This window comes from Cucurbita moschata, unplaced genomic scaffold, assembly GCF_002738365.1.
Source record: "Cucurbita moschata cultivar Rifu unplaced genomic scaffold, Cmos_1.0 Cmo_Scf00010, whole genome shotgun sequence".
Taxonomy (NCBI): Eukaryota; Viridiplantae; Streptophyta; class Magnoliopsida; order Cucurbitales; family Cucurbitaceae; genus Cucurbita; species Cucurbita moschata.
Window position 1 is genome coordinate 4,937,830 of NW_019268526.1, and position 17,258 is coordinate 4,955,087.

General features: G+C 38.9%; 6 protein-coding genes and 1 long non-coding RNA gene across 10 annotated transcripts; 5 read left to right on the forward strand and 2 right to left on the reverse strand.

Annotated features, from left to right (window-relative positions):
• The first annotated feature begins 356 nt into the window (after positions 1-356).
• LOC111448381 lies at positions 357-2,187 on the forward strand. Of its 4 annotated transcripts, none has more exons than XM_023087945.1 (5): positions 357-465; positions 569-828; positions 982-1,193; positions 1,280-1,541; positions 1,615-2,187. In XM_023087945.1, the coding sequence occupies exons 2-5, from the start codon at positions 571-573 to the stop codon at positions 1,939-1,941; spliced, it is 1,059 nt and encodes a 352-aa protein (XP_022943713.1). In that variant the 5' UTR covers positions 357-465; positions 569-570; the 3' UTR covers positions 1,942-2,187. The 4 variants fall into 4 exon arrangements, with proteins under 4 accessions (XP_022943713.1, XP_022943716.1, XP_022943714.1 ...); XM_023087948.1 differs by having other exon boundaries at positions 569-719; XM_023087946.1 differs by having other exon boundaries at positions 360-465; positions 676-828.
• Positions 2,188-3,583: 1,396 nt separating this feature from the next.
• On the forward strand, positions 3,584-5,662 carry LOC111448382 (protein ABSCISIC ACID-INSENSITIVE 5-like). The gene is made up of 6 exons (XM_023087949.1): positions 3,584-3,803; positions 3,890-3,945; positions 4,055-4,929; positions 5,080-5,151; positions 5,221-5,250; positions 5,341-5,662. Exons 3-6 carry the CDS (start codon positions 4,102-4,104, stop codon positions 5,422-5,424), a joined length of 1,014 nt encoding a protein of 337 aa, XP_022943717.1. The 5' UTR covers positions 3,584-3,803; positions 3,890-3,945; positions 4,055-4,101; the 3' UTR covers positions 5,425-5,662.
• Positions 5,663-6,401: 739 nt separating this feature from the next.
• On the reverse strand, positions 6,402-8,652 carry LOC111448870 (beta-1,6-galactosyltransferase GALT29A-like). The gene has a single exon (XM_023088649.1). It carries the CDS (start codon positions 7,741-7,743, stop codon positions 6,577-6,579), a length of 1,167 nt encoding a protein of 388 aa, XP_022944417.1. The 5' UTR covers positions 7,744-8,652; the 3' UTR covers positions 6,402-6,576.
• A 992-nt stretch (positions 8,653-9,644) lies between these two features.
• Positions 9,645-10,752, reverse strand: LOC111448873 (zinc finger A20 and AN1 domain-containing stress-associated protein 3-like). The gene is made up of 2 exons (XM_023088652.1): positions 10,513-10,752; positions 9,645-10,391 (listed from the first exon to the last, which is right to left on the reverse strand). Exon 2 carries the CDS (start codon positions 10,355-10,357, stop codon positions 9,857-9,859), a length of 501 nt encoding a protein of 166 aa, XP_022944420.1. The 5' UTR covers positions 10,358-10,391; positions 10,513-10,752; the 3' UTR covers positions 9,645-9,856.
• A 105-nt stretch (positions 10,753-10,857) lies between these two features.
• On the forward strand, positions 10,858-11,238 carry LOC111448874. The gene is made up of 2 exons (XR_002711494.1): positions 10,858-11,001; positions 11,154-11,238. It is a non-coding gene; the product is annotated as an uncharacterized LOC111448874 (long non-coding RNA).
• Positions 11,239-11,848: 610 nt separating this feature from the next.
• On the forward strand, positions 11,849-16,146 carry LOC111448869 (protein SUPPRESSOR OF K(+) TRANSPORT GROWTH DEFECT 1). Its single transcript, XM_023088648.1, has 8 exons — positions 11,849-12,636; positions 13,052-13,157; positions 13,677-13,875; positions 14,991-15,059; positions 15,144-15,218; positions 15,316-15,414; positions 15,514-15,669; positions 15,833-16,146. Exons 1-8 carry the CDS (start codon positions 12,165-12,167, stop codon positions 15,956-15,958), a joined length of 1,302 nt encoding a protein of 433 aa, XP_022944416.1. The 5' UTR covers positions 11,849-12,164; the 3' UTR covers positions 15,959-16,146.
• A 97-nt stretch (positions 16,147-16,243) lies between these two features.
• Positions 16,244-17,166, forward strand: LOC111448871. The gene has a single exon (XM_023088650.1). The coding sequence runs from the start codon at positions 16,522-16,524 to the stop codon at positions 17,071-17,073; it is 552 nt and encodes a 183-aa protein (XP_022944418.1). The 5' UTR covers positions 16,244-16,521; the 3' UTR covers positions 17,074-17,166.
• The last annotated feature ends 92 nt before the right edge of the window (positions 17,167-17,258 follow it).

Genomic DNA, 17,258 nt, shown 5'->3' on the forward strand with positions numbered 1-17,258 from the left:
CCTGTAATTCCAATAAACCTTACATCGAATATAATATATATTTATTGTTTGATCTTTATCCATTTGTCTTATAATTTCATTGAAATGACATCATCCCATGTCTTCTAAGGTTATGTGATTTGAGGAACAAAAATTGAAGGGGGAATATGAAAAAAAGATGCCATTTTGATTCGGATTCCAAGCTTTTATTGCAAAATACAGCAACAAAGACATGGAAGAAGAAGAGGGACACAAATTAGAACGCCAAAACTGCGCTTGTGACTCGAAATAACGGCCCATTAGCGGCTGCCAATGGGCGAGAAACAGTACATTTACAAAATATATTTAAAACAAACACCCAAAATACGAGCTGTCTCAATCCACCTTGTCTCTGAGGTCAAAGCGAAGTAAAACCCCCAAAAATCTCAGCATCGCCTCAATCGTTCAACCCCTTTTGTCTATCTCACCTCCACTTTCTTCGATCAGGTGATTCTAAGTCTTCCATTTCTCTTGTTTTTTTTTATGTAATTTTTGAAGTGGGGTTTGTGGATTCTGGGGTTTATGTTGGTCAGATCTGTGGTTTTCCCAGGAATGGTGTCGAGATTTGCTGTTGTGTTGCTGATTGGTTTTTTGGGGATGTTTTATCAGGCCAAGCAGCTACCTCCCCCTCAAATTAATGGCTCTTCTTCTTCTCAGGATCTTACTGTTTCTTCTCACAGAATCAAACTCAGTGATGGAAGGTACCTTGCTTACAGAGAGAAGGGCGTTTCTAAGGACGAATCTAAATTCAGAATCATTGTCTGCCATGGCTTTGGAAGCTCCAAAGACATGACTATTTTGGCATCTCAAGTACACCCACACTAGACTTGCTTTGTTTTTCAATCTCTTCCCTTGTTCTTCATGTTTTCTTATCTGGGTGTGCTTCAAAATTAGGTTTTATAGTCTCTGATGATTGTGTTAGCTAAAAAAAACCTTGTAATTGATGAACTTTGATGGTTTTAGGATCTGATTGTTGAGTTGGGGATTTACTTTTTGCTCTATGATCGGCCTGGATATGGTGAAAGTGATCCAAACCCCAATAGCTCAGTTGAGAATGAAGCTTATGACATTCAACAACTGGCTGATCAGTTGCAAATTGGATCGAGATTTTATATGATCGGCGTGTCGATGGGGTCGTATTCGGCGTGGAGTTGTCTCAAACACATACCACACAGGCAAGATTTTTGGTCCCATTTCCTGTCTTTGAGCTGTTTTCAGTTGCTATGTATTGCTTCCTTTCACCAAAAGTAACTGAATGTAGGTTAGCAGGCACAGCTCTTATAGTCCCTTTGGTGAACTATCAGTGGCCTTCACTTCCATATAGCCTAATAAAAGAGGATTACAGGAGAAAGTTCTTAAGCTTAGGCTTGTGGCTTTCAACCTATGTCCCTGGGCTGCTACACTGGTGGGTGACTCAGAATTGGATTCCTTCGACTTCGGTACTCGAAAAGAATCCAATATTCTTCAACGAACGAGACATCGACATCTTGAAGACAATTCCAGGCTTCCCAATGCTATCCAAGGTAAAGGTTCTCTCTTTTTCGCCCGCTATATGTGTTGATCTGCGTCGGAGTTAGTTCATTGTTCTGCTTGCAGAGGAGTTTAAAGGAGCAACGCGTTTTCGACACCCTTCGAAGTGATTTCATGATGGCATTTGGTGAATGGGAATTCGATCCGCTTAAACTAAGTAACCCGTACGGTGAAAACGAAAGCTCGGTTCATATATGGCAAGGCTATGAGGACAAAGTTGTACCAGTCCAACTCCAAAGATATGTTTCAGGGCAGCTTCCATGGATTCAGTACCATGAAGTCCCTGATGGTGGGCATTTGATTATTCATTACAAAGGCGTGTTTGACACCATTTTAAGAGCAGTTCTAGTTGGAGAAGAACCAGTTTGTTACAGACCAAAATCTGTGTCTTAGAATTTAACCTGAGTAGCTGATTCTTTAAGAGACACAGAAACATATATCATTGAATTTAGGGTTCAACAACATCCTGCTTCTGCAGGAACCAGAGAAGTCTCCTGGAATTTAGTTTACACAGGAACACAAGTCAATTGATTGGTTTGCTGTTTTTGTTTGGGAAAGAAAACAAGACATTCTTGTCTAATCATTATTATTCTTAGCCATGTTTGTTTTTGTGAATACAAGATTACTCATGTTTGTAACCTCTCGAGCTCGGTGATACTGTTTGTTTTGGTTCATTATGTATCGCTTCAGCCTCGGTTTTAAAACGTACTACTAGGGAAAGGTTTCGATACCCTTATAAGGAGTCTTTTGTTCCACCCTCCGATCGATGTGGGACCTCACAATTCATTCTCGTTATGGGCCCAGCGTTCTCGCTGACACATCGTTCGGTGTCTAACTTTGATACCACCATTTGTAACAACTCAAGCCCAACTCACTCGCAAATATTGTCCGTCCTTGTCTATTACATATCGCCGTCGGTGTTACACTTTTAAAATGCATCTATTGGGAGCTTAATCTTTTAACTCATGATTGATGGTGAAAGCGAAAATACAAAGCATTCTAAAGTACAGTTGGTGTAACAGGAATCGAAGTCAACTGTCAATTACCGGATCTTAAGAATGTAATTGGTCAGATTCATCAGTTACGTGTGGTTTTGGAAGTAGCAGATTACGAACTCCTACCTCACCTGCCAATCATGTGCGTGTGCAAAGACTGAGGATCATCAATCGCAGTCAAATCCAACGGCTCATATTTAACGATGCTAACTGCCTCTGTCCTTGTTTTCCTCGTATTTCCAAAACAATTTACATCAGCTATGTACAAAAGTTGCATGCCGGATTAAACGTGTCAAAAATAATCATTGCTTTTTTATAATAACAATAACAATAAAAATAAAAGTTATTATAATTTAACTTAATAAATCAAAATTTAAAGATATGATCCATTCCATTTGGATGAAAGTTCTACCGTCTCATTTAAGGGATGAGCATCGGTTTATTATCATTGTTACGAGGCCTTTTGAAAAGTCCAAAGCAAAGCCACGAGAGTTTATGCTCAAAGTGGACAATATCATACAATTGTGAAAACTCGTGCTCGTCTAACACTTTCCACCTCCAAATATTAAATTAAAGATAGGTTAATTGATAATATTATAAAAATTGTGATATTCATCCGTTAATTTTTTTTAATTATTTTAAACTTGTATTCGTTATTATTAAAAGGCGTGCACTCCGTTGACTGTTATAAAAGTTTTCGATTTTTAGACTAAGATAAGTCCTATCGTATTAAATATTTGAGTTAGTTTCCATCTTTTCCGTGATTCTCAATTTGTTTTCTTTTCGTTTTTTAAAAATTTATCAATGGGTTAATCTAAATTATCTCCTTAAATGTATTAACTAAACCATATTATAATGGAGCAAAAGAATTTAAAAAAAAAAAAAAAAAAACCAAACTCATACACATTAAAATTAACCTAAGCACGATTATAAAATAAGGTTTTGAAATTAATATATAATTAAATTTGGAGGTTTATTATTATTATTATTATTTATGAAGTGGGAAACGGCGGTTAGTTTCCAAGTCTGTGAGCCTTGTTTGTCACTCCCCACCGCTGCATCTCGAAACTGCTTTAATGGAAGGAAAAGAAAGACGTTGTTGGTTCATTAAAATTATACCCAAATCCCTCTCCCCTCTGCATATATAAACATCATCATCATCATGCATCTCTCTTTGTTTACTCCGCTCCTGCTTTCTTCTTCCTCCCATTCACCATTTTTTTCAGATTTTGGATCGCTTTTTGCTCTTTCTTCTCACAGGTAACATCATTTCCCAAATGGGTTTCTGTTTTCCCACAATTTTCTGTCGTCGTTTTTGGGTAATGATTTGAAACGCTTGCATGCAGCTTCTGAATTGGGTCTCTGTTTCTGTGTGAATCTCTGAACGGAGACGAACATTGCGGTAAGTGATTGAATTTGATGTGATTGAGTGCCGAATCATCTGCAGTTTCTTTTGTTAAATTATGGTGCTCTGTTTTTTTTTTCTTCCCCTGTTTCTCGCTCTTTTACAGTGGATTTGTAGCTGTTCAAACACGAGATTTTGCTTGATGTTGGAGGAATGGAGAATTCTGGGTTTGGGCTAATGATATCAGAATCAGAAGCAGGAATACAGCCATCGTCAGATTCAAGAGACAATTTCTTGTGTTCACTGAATAAACGCGACTCTGTTTTGTCGCTGACACTTGATGAAATCAAGTGCAAAAGTGGGAAGAATTTTGGGGGTATGAGTATGGATGAGTTTCTTGCTAATATCTGGAATGTTGAAGATATTCAAAGCCAATTTCATTCACAATTACAAACCAATGAAAATGAACCTCAAAATCGCCCTTTCATGGCTGTCAATGATTCAAGGCCAGCCTTGTATGAACAGGGCTCTATTTCTATACCCATTCCACTTTGTGGCAAGACTGTGGATGAGATATGGTCTGAGATTCATAAAGATGAACAGCACCCACATCGCCAAAAGTTCATAAATGTTCAGGAAAACGCTTGCCAAAGCCAGCAAGCTTTAGGAGAAATGACTTTGGAGGATTTCTTGGTGAAAGCTGGAGTGGTTCAAGAAGCTTCCTCTTCTTGTTCAATGAAGCAGCAGCAGGCATGTTCTTCAAATAACTTGGGGCTTTCATTGTCTTATCAACAGAATGATGCTGCAAGAATCAGAAATATGTCTGGGAATTGCTTTTCAACTTACCAAATGCTCACCCCATCAGTTGGGGAACCATCTGATAGCAGCTCAATTCAGAAATGCCAAAGCTTGACTGATTGGGCTGAGCCTAGCAACAAGAAGAGGATAGTTGATGGCCCCACAGAAGTTGTGGTGCAGCGGAGACAGCGCAGGATGATCAAGAATCGGGAGTCGGCTGCTCGATCTCGGGCTAGAAAGCAGGTTTGAACTAAACTATGATTCATATGATCGTATAAAATACATTTGTTTAAGTCATTGATGCACCGAGACATCGAGTCGTTGTCGTTTGTTGCTGTCGTTTGTTGCTGTTGCTGTTGTTCGTTCATCTGAGTTACCGGGTTTGGATTGCAGGCATACACAGTGGAGTTGGAAGCAGAACTGAAACAGCTTAAAGAAGAGAATGTAAAACTAAAGCAAATCATGGTAAAGTTTTTTCCTTGTGTAGCAACTCTCTACATTACTACAATTGTTATCTAACATACAACCGTGCAGGCTGAATCAGAGAGGAAAAGAAAGCAAGAGGTAAGCAACTCGGGTCGATTTTTCGAGGTTTTTCAGTATGAGATTACTGTGGTTGCCTTACATAACACTTTGAATGGATATCCATGGCAGATACTGCAGAGGAAGCCTGAAAAGAGACAGAAGCCAACACAAAGGTTGATGACGATGAAGAGGAATGCAAGCACGGGTTGGTGAAGGGGAAAGAGTTGGGGTTTTATATGAAAATGCTGAAAATTTTACACCAAGTTAAGGATGTATAAACAACTATATAATATAACTCTTACATTACATAAACTTATATAAAGGCAATGAGCTTTGTGTTGTAGTGTGGTCATTTGTGTATGGAACAATACTACTTGTCTCGAACCAGTTACACCATTATGTTCGACACTTGAATCACTTAACTGCATCTTCGGAGCTCACATTATAAATATCAGACCAAACCTCTATTACATTGGTATGATATTATTCACTTTAACATTTAGTACTTGTCCATGGGTGGGGCCCATGGGTGGGGCTTTCAAAAGGAATCGAATTGGATATGTGGCAGTCACCCTGGTGTCCCATAACACATGGAATTCTAGTAGTATGACAGAGAAGTCAGGAACAAGCATGGACGTGTCTATGTCATAAAGTTTAAGCAATGTTAAAAGGGAACCCATGGAATGGTCTCACTTTCAGCTACTTTCCAAATCTTTTAACCCCCAAGTGCTTCAAGCTGGAAACTTGGATCTCTTGCCTTTTCTTTTCCCCTGGATTTGATACAAGAAAAGACAGGTTATGGTAATAGATGGTTGACTCTTTATGTACTCCACCATTGTGACAACGGATGCATTTTAAAAATCTTGAGAAGAAGCCCGAAAGAGAAGACTAAAAAAAGGACTATCTACTAGTCGTAGGCGTGAGAGATAGTGTGTATAAACTCGATTTTACTGCATCCTTCCTACATTTTCAGTTGGAGGAGGTGGTATTAATGAGCAAGTGGTTGGGACAGGACACAAGGTCATTGGAGGAGGTGGTGGGAGTGAAAGCATTGGGTAGAACAAAGACAGACGAATCAGAATACTTTTGTGGCTCTTAAATTGATTCAGAGCACAAAGACAGCTCCGTGTGATTCCTTCCCTTCCCCACACTTGGATGGGAATTAGGATTTCATTCATGATAACTGTTCATAAGTTCCAAATCATGCTCGCTCAAAAATCTTATTATGTGCAAAGTTGTAAAGCATTGTACACAGGATAGCCTAAAAGCACTAAAGAGAAAAAATTTCCTTTCCGACCAGTCATTGGCCAGCCTAATCAAAATATACCAAAAAATAATGAAGCAAGTTACCTAATAACATCAAAATCATCGATATAAAACCGTAGGAGGTATCTTGAACTTGTCCGACAAGAAAGGTATTCTCTGTGGCCTAGCAATCAAATCGTAATAGAAAGCATACTCTGCCTCATAATCGTGTAAACCCAGTTCGGCCTTCTGGTTTGTGTGATAATGGTGCCTTGCTGAAGCCAATTTCCCAAACCCAAATATGCTTACTTTGTCACAAATTCCTACGGCCAACATAACGGCTTGCATGCCAGAAGAATAGTGGAATAAGGGACCTTCGTGGGCTGAGCTCCATTCTTCCAACGATTTCCCTGTCACCTCCACAAAGCGTTTGATTGAGTAATACTTTACAATCCTAGAGCACAGAGCATCAAAACTTGGATCTGTTATCAGCAGCGGGGATTTGTGGGAACTGTTGCAGACAGTGTAGTCCATGAAATGTACAGGTTGACAAATGTACATGATTGTCGGCACGTTTGGCCCATAAGGATGGCAAAAACACCCTTCTCTTCTGGCACAAAGGTGCAAGATGTTGCTATTGATGAAAGAAACGCTGGTTTTGGACCCAACTTTGCTCTCATACTTGTTTGTTTTTGCATTGTTCAATCGGATAACAATCTCATGGCTGTCAATTAGCTTCCCATAATCACTATTCAATAGGATTCCACTGTTTCCCACGACGGCACATGATGAATACCGTTGATCTGAACCCACCAACCCGTTGTGCCTGTCCAGTGGGGCTTTGATAAGCCTTACCAGTTCTGGCATTATATCCGTCGTAAACCCTTTTCTTCTCACCCAGCCACTCAATGCCCGCCTGAAATCCAACCAATGTCGGTAGAAAGCTGGAGAGCGGAATGTCACTGGAAAGCTATTCGAGGGCCTCGCTTTCATGTCATAGTGATTGAATCTTCGCCAAGTAGCGAAAGTCTTGTACGTCCTCGGACCACCAAATTTCCCCTCCAATAACTGCTCTATCTCTCGCTTCGACTGAGCCTCTCCCAAATCAACCGAAGCAAATTTCAGCAGTGTGGAATTGAACATGAATGCTGGAGATCTTGGAGAGATTACATTAGTTTCCATCTCAAAGAAACTGAGGCCGCGGCGGAAGATGAGGCGGCAGATGAGAGTGACGGCAAAGGTAAGGAACAGCAACACGCTGAACACTGGACGGACCGTGCGCTTCATCGCGACGGACCGATTGGGGGGCAATGCTAAATGAAACCTAGCATTGGCTGGACAGATCTTGAACCAATATGTCGCAGATCGACTCCCTGGAAGTTCGGCATCCAAAGAGATAATAGGGGAACAGTTAAGATGCTTCGAATTTAAACTCAGAAAAGGCGAGATTTATGTGATTGCTTAGAGATTTTGAAAGGCAACAAGCAGTGAATATGAATGCAATCTCGTCGGTGACGAGATTAGAAAGAGTAGGTAAGAAACAAGAACCACGCATCCAGAGAATCCGAGCGAAAATGAAATCCCGAAGATCCAGAATACAGAGTTAGATACAAAATACACCGATCCAAAAGAGAATCTTCTCAAAGAACAGTAACACCAATAAAGATCCGAAAGAAACAGCAGGCAAGCAATTTCCTAATTAACACTACTACAAGTAACTGAACTACAAATTTTGCTGTTAGAACTTAGAACCCCAATGTCGGTTCCAAGCCACCATTCACCATTAAAACGTAAAAAAAAACATTCAGAGAAGATCAGGGAGTTCAGTAGAAGTGACGGACAAACACAGAATCCCAGAAACCATAAACGAAACCATAAGATTCAAACCAGAGTTACAAACCCTAACATAGATCCGCGGGTTCCATTGAGAGAAGCAAAGAAAGCTCAGAATCACAAGCATTGTCTTTCGAATTCGGACGGTATTTCCCGTCGATCTTCCGGCCATTATTGCACGCTTTATATACACAAAAAAATTATAAGGTAAGGCGCAGTACATGTCAGTAACCAAATGGATGGCTCCACGTGGCATTTTTATTATGGTATTTACATCAGACGGTTCAGATCACGCCTCTGTCCCGTCATGTACCACGCTTATGGAACTGGAATTCACACATAATCCAAGAAATTCTCGAGTGTTTTTATACCCTAAATGGAACTTGACGTGGCACCTTATTATTATTGAGGGGTTTGGTTGGTAATCACGAGAAAGAGCATGATTAAACCTTATAATATAGAATTAATTAATGAATTATAAATTTAGTTATTGGTGGGGATCGGTTTAAAGAATATAATATTATTCCTAGATACAGAATGTTGCGACAAGAACGATAGTGGTTTTTTTTTGGGCATAAGATGACGGTCTACTTCAGAATCAGATCAGCCCGCTACTTTTACCTGTCATTTTTCGTGAACTCGATTGGGGAATATTCCTTTTTCTCTTTTTTTTTTTTTTTAAATAAAATAAAATCAGTTTTAATCTAAACTTAACTTTTTATATCATGGATCATGCTCGGTTTAGTGGCTTAAACACACCATTATCATCCCACTCAAAACTTATTTTTTTAATACATTCTATGTATATAAAAAAAATCACTTTTTATTTTTTTTCAATGGTTACGATAATATTATCTAATTAAATTAATTAACAATGTCGAGAGTGCAATATATGCTTGCAAATTAAATTGAGATAAATTTGATAGCACTAGTAGGATACTCGTTTTTTGTATGACAAAAAGAATGAATGTTTGATAGCTTAGTTGTGCTCGTGCTCGTGCTCGTTTGAAGCATAATGAACATACGAGTTCAATATATACTCATCTAAACCTCTCGCCCTCTCCAGCTAGGCGGGCAAAGCGATGAGATTTAAACTATCCCATTTAGTAATTTTCGTGCCATTCATTCGTTCGTAAGGAATTCAATGCAAAAGATTGGCTTGATGTATAGAGCTTTCCAAATCTAGACAGTCAATTATGAACCCTCTTTATTTATTTAACTACCTACTACGTCCATATTGACCAGTTCTTCATATTTGTGTTATTTATGTTTTGTAATTAGGAAAATAGGTCTCAATTATCTTGTATGATAAATATTTTATTAGTTTTATGTTGGGTTTGGTCAATAATTTAATTGATCAGGAAAATATTTTTCCTTGTTTTAAGTAGAATTAAATTGAAATACAAGTAACATTATTGAATATTTATACAACCACCAATATTTTCGAAATGGTCCAACGCAAATCCCGTCCCGTCGGCTAACCCACCACAAGCTGGCCCCACACGAAATCGACATACATCAAGGAAGAAAGATGATGATCAAAATGACCATTTTGTCCCTCTCTTTCTCAGATCTTCTGCAGTTTCTCTCCTTTCACCACCGGATTCGCTTTTGCGATCTGATCCTTCCCCATCTGCTTGAAGTCAAATTCACACCCGTGTTGCTCCGGGTACCGGTGAGTCCCACAGTACACCATCCCGCACCTGCACTTAAACCCTGTCAATCCCACGCGCCGCCTGCACGTCATACACCGGCTCGGCTGCTGCTGTGCCGGTGCTGGCGCCACTTCCGTCCTCGTCTGCGCCTTCTCTGCCACCTCCGCCAGCGGCTGGTTCGCTTCTGTTGAAGCCGGTTTCAGATCTAACAAAGCGGCATCCGCGAACGAGGATGACGTAACGGCGGATGTTAGGGTTTGGTTTAGCGCGAGCTTGGCGGAGGAAGATTGTTGTTCCTTCATCTGCAGATCTCGGTAGCACTTCGAACAAAGATCTCGAGTCGCCGGACTCCCAAAGAATCCGCAGTTATTAACGCAGAGCTTCGGCGCTTGGCATCGATGTTCTTCCGCCATCCTTCTCCAATCTCAATTAAACAATACCTATAATCTACAACAACAACACAAATCAGAAGAACAAAACAAACAAATTAGGTCGAATTCCAAATCAGAAAACGAACAAAATGATCCACAAACAAGAACAAAAAATCAAGAGAAAACAAGAGGATTACCTGTTGGAAATGATTCAAACGATCCGCAGAAAATCGATAAAATAGAAGATCGAACGAAACGAAATGAAAAACTCAACCGATTCTGAAAGAGAGAACCGATGGAAGGAGAGGAATCAAAGCTATGGCTTTGAAGGATAGCAAAGGAATCTCCAAAATAATTATAAAGGAAGAAATTGAAAAGGCCAAAGAAGAGTAAACCGACAAGACGGGAAAGGGCGGTTGTGAGCTCTCTGGAGATTCCTTTTGGGTCTGAAAAGAAAGTTCCAGACAATTTCCTTTGCCCGTCCCCTTCTTTTTCTCTTTCGTATTTGGTATTCCTCCTGTTTATTTCTATTAATTATATTGAATTTTTTGTCATTAATAATTTAATTTTAATTATTTTTCCACTTTTCTTTGCCACCAAACAAACGCCGATTCCATCTCTTTAAGTACGCGTTTCGCTGGTTCAATGCCGTAATAAAAACTACGCGTGAAAACCAAATCACGGTTGTAAGTTGGCTGGCGATCCAAATCATCTAGAAATCGCCGAGTTTAATTCATTTTAATTTCGTTTTCAAGTCCATGGCTACCGATTTTCTTTCTTTTTAATCTGCAGATAATATAAGTTTTTTTCTTTCTTTCTAAATTCACTTATTTATTAGATATTGTTGACGTTGAAGCTTATCAAGAACATCACCATTCAGACTCATCTCAATTGTTATTTTATGAAAAAGGGGATTCTGTTTATCCAATAAATTAATTACCTGTTGTTTTCTTTATACTAAATTAATAAAAATGTTTTTAAATTAAAAAAACAGTTTCAATGCCCTTGGGAGAAGTCCAAAAAATACCATTAATTTTTTAAACAAATTCAAAATACCATTAGAGCTCATATTGAATAGAAATTGTTAATACTTTATTTAAAAAATCTCATAAAGTTGTTTCAAAATTACTATTTAACTCTTAAAAGTTAAAAAAAAAAAAAAACTAGTTTTCAAAAATTTTATTAATGCCTTTTTAACTTTTTAAAAATTTCAAAAACATTATTATTATTATTATTATTTTAACTAGGGTGTTTAAAAAATACTCACATTTTCTTTTTTTTTTTTGTACATTTAAGGTAAAATGCTAGCTTTATAAATAAAATATATTTAAACAAAATTTGATGGAAATTAAAATTCACAATACTCTACTATTATTAATATATTCACTCTCCATAAATTAAATTAATTTAAAACGACAATTTTAAAGTTCCGTAGGCATTAAATTAAAATCAGAAACTTAGGAAAAAAATAAATTAACTAAATTGCTAATTTAATAATAATAAAAAAAAGAGAATAATGTGTACTTTTCAACACGCGAGGGCTATTTGCTGAACTGAGCCTCCCGGAGGCATAAGATTTTCCCTTGTTTGTGAGGCTTTGCTTAACGTTATTTTTCAACCGATCTATTCCATTCAAGCTTCAGCCTCCGATCTCGAGGTAAAGGATTTTCCCGGTAAATTATATGCTTCCTTGGAAATCACCACTTGAGATTTAGGATTTCAATCGTTTGTTTGCTTTGAGATTCCAAGAGTCAAAGATCGATGTTCTAGGGTTTTTGTTTTCCTCGGAATACAATTTGCACGCACTGTTTTAGCCTATCTATGAAACTTGGTTGAAGTTATTCCAGAGATGTATAGCAATTTCAAGGAGCAAGCTATCGAGTACGTGAAGCAGGCGGTACATGAAGATAATGCTGGCAATTACGCGAAAGCCTTCCCCCTGTATATGAACGCCTTGGAGTACTTCAAAACTCATTTGAAGTATGAGAAGAATCCTAAGATCAAGGAAGCCATCACCCAGAAATTCACCGAGTATTTGCGCCGTGCCGAGGAGATACGTGCGGTTCTCGATGATGGCGGTCCTGGTCCGGCTTCCAATGGGGATGCAGCGGTTGCGACTAAGCCCAAAACGAAGCCAAAGGATGGAGAAGGAGGAGATGGAGAGGATCCAGAACAGACGAAGCTGCGGGCCGGTCTTAATTCCGCAATCATTAGGGAGAAGCCGGATGTCAAGTGGAACGATGTCGCTGGTTTAGAGAGCGCCAAGCAGGCATTGCAAGAGGCGGTAATATTACCCGTTAAGTTCCCGCAGTTCTTTACTGGTTAGTTCCATTTGACTTCTTTCGATATACTTGCATATTGATCTACGTTCTTCGTTTGCAATGGTCTTTATCACGTCGGTAAAGTTGCGTTGTCTCCTTGAGATTGGGATTTTATTCCTTTCGCATTTGGGTCTGATTTGGTGCGTAATGATTACGATTATGCTGGATTGAATGCTTGGTTGTCCTTTTTGTGCTCCTCTTTCTTGGAGTTGGAAGGAGATCCTGAGCACCATCTTCTTGTTTAATTCTAATGGTGAATCTTACCCTAATCAATTGCTTGATTCTACCCCTTCAATTACTGAATTGGACATGGAATAAACATGTGTAGAAGACTTGTTCTCATTTTCAATTATGAAGGTTTCTGCTTAGTTTTTAAATAAAAACATTTTCAAGATAATTATCTGGCTTTGTTTAGGCAAGAGGCGACCATGGCGAGCTTTCTTGTTATATGGGCCTCCTGGAACTGGAAAATCATACTTGGCAAAGGCTGTTGCGACGGAGGCCGACTCAACATTTTTCAGGTAATGGTCCTTCAAGCATATGAACTTGTCTTCTGTTATTTTTGTTTAGTCGTGACGCAATATATTTCTTCACTTACCTTGCTGTTTTCTTATAAGGTGACCCTGTGAGAAACTTACAACCCTCAAATACTCATGCAGCTCTTTTTTTTTTTTTTTTTAATTTATGGCATCAACAAAATTTATGACATGTGAGCAGCTAGTATGAAAGAGTGCAGCGAATATGAACAATATCATTTTGAAGCGATGTCTCTTATTTGCATTAGAGTTGAGGATCCAAGAGGTTAATAACAAATTTAGCTGTGTGGAATATCATTTTATAAATGTTCTATTCAACATGTCTAATAACAGATTTTGCTTTCATTCCCATTATATTCAATTGCAGTGCATACACACTCCACTTTCTATCTGGATATCTTTGGCGGTTATTTGAATGTGTTTTTAGTTATCACTAATCTCAATCATTTGCTGGTTCTATACCTTTTGTTTTAAATTGAGTATTTTTTCATTTTCTGCTGATAGCATTTCTTCTTCGGACCTTGTCTCGAAATGGATGGGTGAAAGTGAAAAGTTAGTTTCAAATCTTTTCGAAATGGCTCGTGATAGCGCTCCTTCTATCATCTTTATTGATGAAATAGATTCTCTGTGTGGTCAACGAGGTGAAGGTAATGAAAGTGAAGCTTCAAGACGCATTAAGACAGAACTTCTTGTGCAAATGCAGGTATTTTTTGTAGAGTAACAGTGTTAGTATTTTGTGTATTGAAGGAGGGGGTTGATTATTATTATTATCTTATGCACCCTAAGCCCATTCCATTGTCTTGAGAATTCTCATTTTCTGAAAATGTGTCCTTACTTGCTGCTGACCAACATTCAAGTGTTTTCTTGCTAGTTGAAAGTTGACTTCAGTTAGATCTGAAGACTTTTGTAATAATTAACAGTCCAATTACTTGTTTATGTGATTCTGCCCAACGACCTGGGTTTTCACTGCTTACACCTAAGACTTTAGAATATCTGGTTTGTTTCATATCTTGCAAAAAAATCCAAAAATTTTCAAACTTCTCCATTTGTATGGGTTTGCTACTGTGTTCACATTTTAAAATTTGGTAGTTGGGCAATGGACAAAGATGGGGACCTGGATGAGCAAGCCTGAGGCCGAGGGGTTTGAACTCATTATAACTTTCTCTTATTGTTTTCTTAACGTGCCCACCCTTTAATGTGTGTTTCACATGTTTCATGCATGCTGTTTGTTTTTTATTTTTCTGTTTGTTTGTTGCGAATGATCTCTGTATTAAATAATTTGTCAGATGAATTTTGATGCTTAGTGAAATTTGCACAATGAAAATGTAGTTTATTTTCTAATTACAGTTAAATAATCTACTCATGTATCACTAATTAAGCAATAGCTTATTGTGTCTGTGTTATTTTATTTTGGAGAAGATTACTTTGTGATTCACTTCAGGAATAAATTTAGGGAAAGGGGATGGAAATTATTTGGACATTTGGTGGGTTATAAATTTTCGGTTATGTTAATGTTTTTGGAAGCCTGTTTTTAAGAACTTGAAATCACTATTCACCAGTGTGTGATTGCATAAGAAGAACAACTTTACTTCTTTTAAAAAAAGTTCGTCCATGAGAGCAAATTGGACAAGAAAAAAAAAACATCTAAAAAATAGTTATCCAAATCCAAATATGCTATCATCGATTTTTTTTCTTCCAAAAAATAGAAAATGTATTTAGAAATGGTTTCGAAACAAACTCCATGGGTATTATCTCACTTTACCTTGTTTGTTACCAATGTTATTTGAAAATTGAAGCATATATTTCTTGCATTAATAGGGTGTAGGACACAATGATCAAAAGGTTCTTGTCCTTGCTGCAACAAATACTCCCTATGCTTTGGATCAGGTGAAGATGAAAATTGTCTATTTCCATATCATGTAAAGGATTACGGAAGTGTAATGCATATTTGCTGATAAGTAGTGTTTACAGGCCATTCGTCGACGATTCGACAAGCGGATATACATCCCTCTTCCCGACGCAAAAGCCAGACAGCACATGTTCAAAGTTCTGGGAATTATATTTTATTTCGTCCTGTAAAAAGCTAGATTTTTCTTTTTCGCCTGGAATGAACTCTGCTAAATTCCTAGATGTATTTAAATAGGTGCATCTGGGGGATACACCACATAATTTAACGGAAGCAGATTTTGAAAGCTTAGCCCGCAGGACAGATGGTTTCTCTGGTTCAGATGTTTCTGTTTGTGTAAGTGTATAATAGTAGTTGGAGGAACTGAATTATTCATTGAATTGTAATCAGAGATTAGTCAGAACATAGTTCATGGACCCCTTCTTAAATTTGCAGGTGAAGGATGTGCTCTTTGAGCCTGTTCGTAAAACACAAGATGCTATGTTCTTCATCAAGACTCCTGATGGTATGTGGGTACCTTGTGGACCAAAGCAACAAGGCGCTGTCCAAATTACCATGCAAGAGTTGGCAGCCAAAGGACTCGCCTCAAAGGTACATCGCATATTACCATCCTAAATGAGCGTTTGGATTTAAAATTTGATATTTGACGTGCAAGTACAGGTGCTCCTTGTGGCTGCTTGTTGCTAGGTACTCGCAATTTTCATTTAGTGAGAAATATATATATTATTAACATCTGTTACTTGTTTGGGTGCAGATTCTTCCTCCTCCAATTACAAGAACAGACTTCGACAAGGTTCTAGCTAGACAAAGGCCTACGGTGAGTAAATCTGATCTGGAGATTCACGAAAAGTTTACGAAGGAGTTTGGGGAGGAAGGTTGACGAGCTCGTTATAGTTATATCTCGAGTCTATCTCAATCTTCGTCGATATTGTGCTCAACCCAGCAGAGTTGTATTTTATTTGTTCCAGCTCCGACGAATTTATATATTCTTCTTTTGCCAATCGATAGGGAAGCAAATATGACATTTTGTATTGAGCTGAAACATTGAAATCTGACAGATTTCTCAAATTTCATGCCTCCGTCGTGTATAGTATTGTTGCAAAAAAAAAAATAAAAAAATAAATGGAATTTAAGTTAATGCGGCTGCTTTAAAATGATTAGTATCATCGTCAACCGCCGTCCTTCCAACAGCGGCTTTGGTCGGCCACGTGATCTCTGTGGTCGCATTCCGTCAATTTCATCCCTAATCCAACAGAATTCCTCTTTTCCAAAAGCTACCCTCCACCGACCACGATCTCTTCGGGCCAGAAGGGGTATTACTGTCAACTCTACCATCTTTGGTTTCACCACCTTCCTTAGTAGGCTGTAGCTCCTCCAATTGAACTTTACTTTCTCCAAAGTCTGTGTCTCACCTACCTCTTCTTCCTTCCTCCACCGAAGAACATGGAGAAGAAGCGTAATTGGAGCTGGGGCTCCGCCCTCGTCGGAGCTGCGTCGGCGATTGCTGCGACGGCGATCATTTCCGCCAAGCCCAAGGACCCGACCTTCCACCTGATCTCTATAAAGTTCACTTCCCTCAAGGTGAAGCCGCCGGTGGTGGACGCGGAGCTCATCCTGACCGTCCACGTTACCAACCCCAACGTGGCTCCTATCCACTACTCCTCCACCGCCATGTCCATTTTCTACGACGGCTCCCATCTGGGGTCTGCCCTGGTCGAGGCCGGTTCGCAGCAGTCCCGGTCCTGCCAGGTTCTCCGCCTCCCGGCCCGGCTAGACGGCCTGAAGCTGGCCCACCATCGCAGTCGGTTCATCTCCGATGTGGCGAAGCGGGAGATGGTTCTAGATGCTAGTGTGGACATTGGGGGAATTGCGAAAGTGCTGTGGTGGAATCACAGGTTCAAGGTGCACGTGGACAGCCATCTGACCGTTGATCCCGTCTTCCTGGATGTGCTTGATCAGGAAAATACTTCTCAACTTAAGCTGTTTCTTACATGATCGGGGATGCTATATAGTGTTAATTTCCGTCTCCCTGCGTTTACTTCTGTGAGATTAATGGATAATCCTACTGAATTGCCAATCATAGTTCATTTGCTCTTGGATTTCATAATTAATTATCAATTTTCTGCTCTAATTTTTCTGGAGTTTCCTCAAATATAGTTAATTAATTGATTTATCATTTG

Coding starts and splice junctions, on each gene's coding strand:
- LOC111448869 (XM_023088648.1), top strand. CDS start 12,165: ATGTATAGCAATTTCAAGGAGCAAGCTATCGAGTACGTGAAGCAGGCG. Junction 13,876..14,990: donor AACTTCTTGTGCAAATGCAG/GTATTTTTTGTA, acceptor TTGCATTAATAG/GGTGTAGGACACAATGATCA. Junction 15,219..15,315: donor CCAGACAGCACATGTTCAAA/GTTCTGGGAATT, acceptor GTATTTAAATAG/GTGCATCTGGGGGATACACC.
- LOC111448381 (XM_023087945.1), top strand. CDS start 571: ATGGTGTCGAGATTTGCTGTTGTGTTGCTGATTGGTTTTTTGGGGATG. Junction 829..981: donor TGACTATTTTGGCATCTCAA/GTACACCCACAC, acceptor TGATGGTTTTAG/GATCTGATTGTTGAGTTGGG. Junction 1,542..1,614: donor GCTTCCCAATGCTATCCAAG/GTAAAGGTTCTC, acceptor TTCTGCTTGCAG/AGGAGTTTAAAGGAGCAACG.
- LOC111448873 (XM_023088652.1), bottom strand. CDS start 10,357: ATGGCGGAAGAACATCGATGCCAAGCGCCGAAGCTCTGCGTTAATAAC.
- LOC111448382 (XM_023087949.1), top strand. CDS start 4,102: ATGGAGAATTCTGGGTTTGGGCTAATGATATCAGAATCAGAAGCAGGA. Junction 5,152..5,220: donor TAAAACTAAAGCAAATCATG/GTAAAGTTTTTT, acceptor ACAACCGTGCAG/GCTGAATCAGAGAGGAAAAG. Junction 5,251..5,340: donor AGAGGAAAAGAAAGCAAGAG/GTAAGCAACTCG, acceptor TATCCATGGCAG/ATACTGCAGAGGAAGCCTGA.
- LOC111448871 (XM_023088650.1), top strand. CDS start 16,522: ATGGAGAAGAAGCGTAATTGGAGCTGGGGCTCCGCCCTCGTCGGAGCT.
- LOC111448870 (XM_023088649.1), bottom strand. CDS start 7,743: ATGAAGCGCACGGTCCGTCCAGTGTTCAGCGTGTTGCTGTTCCTTACC.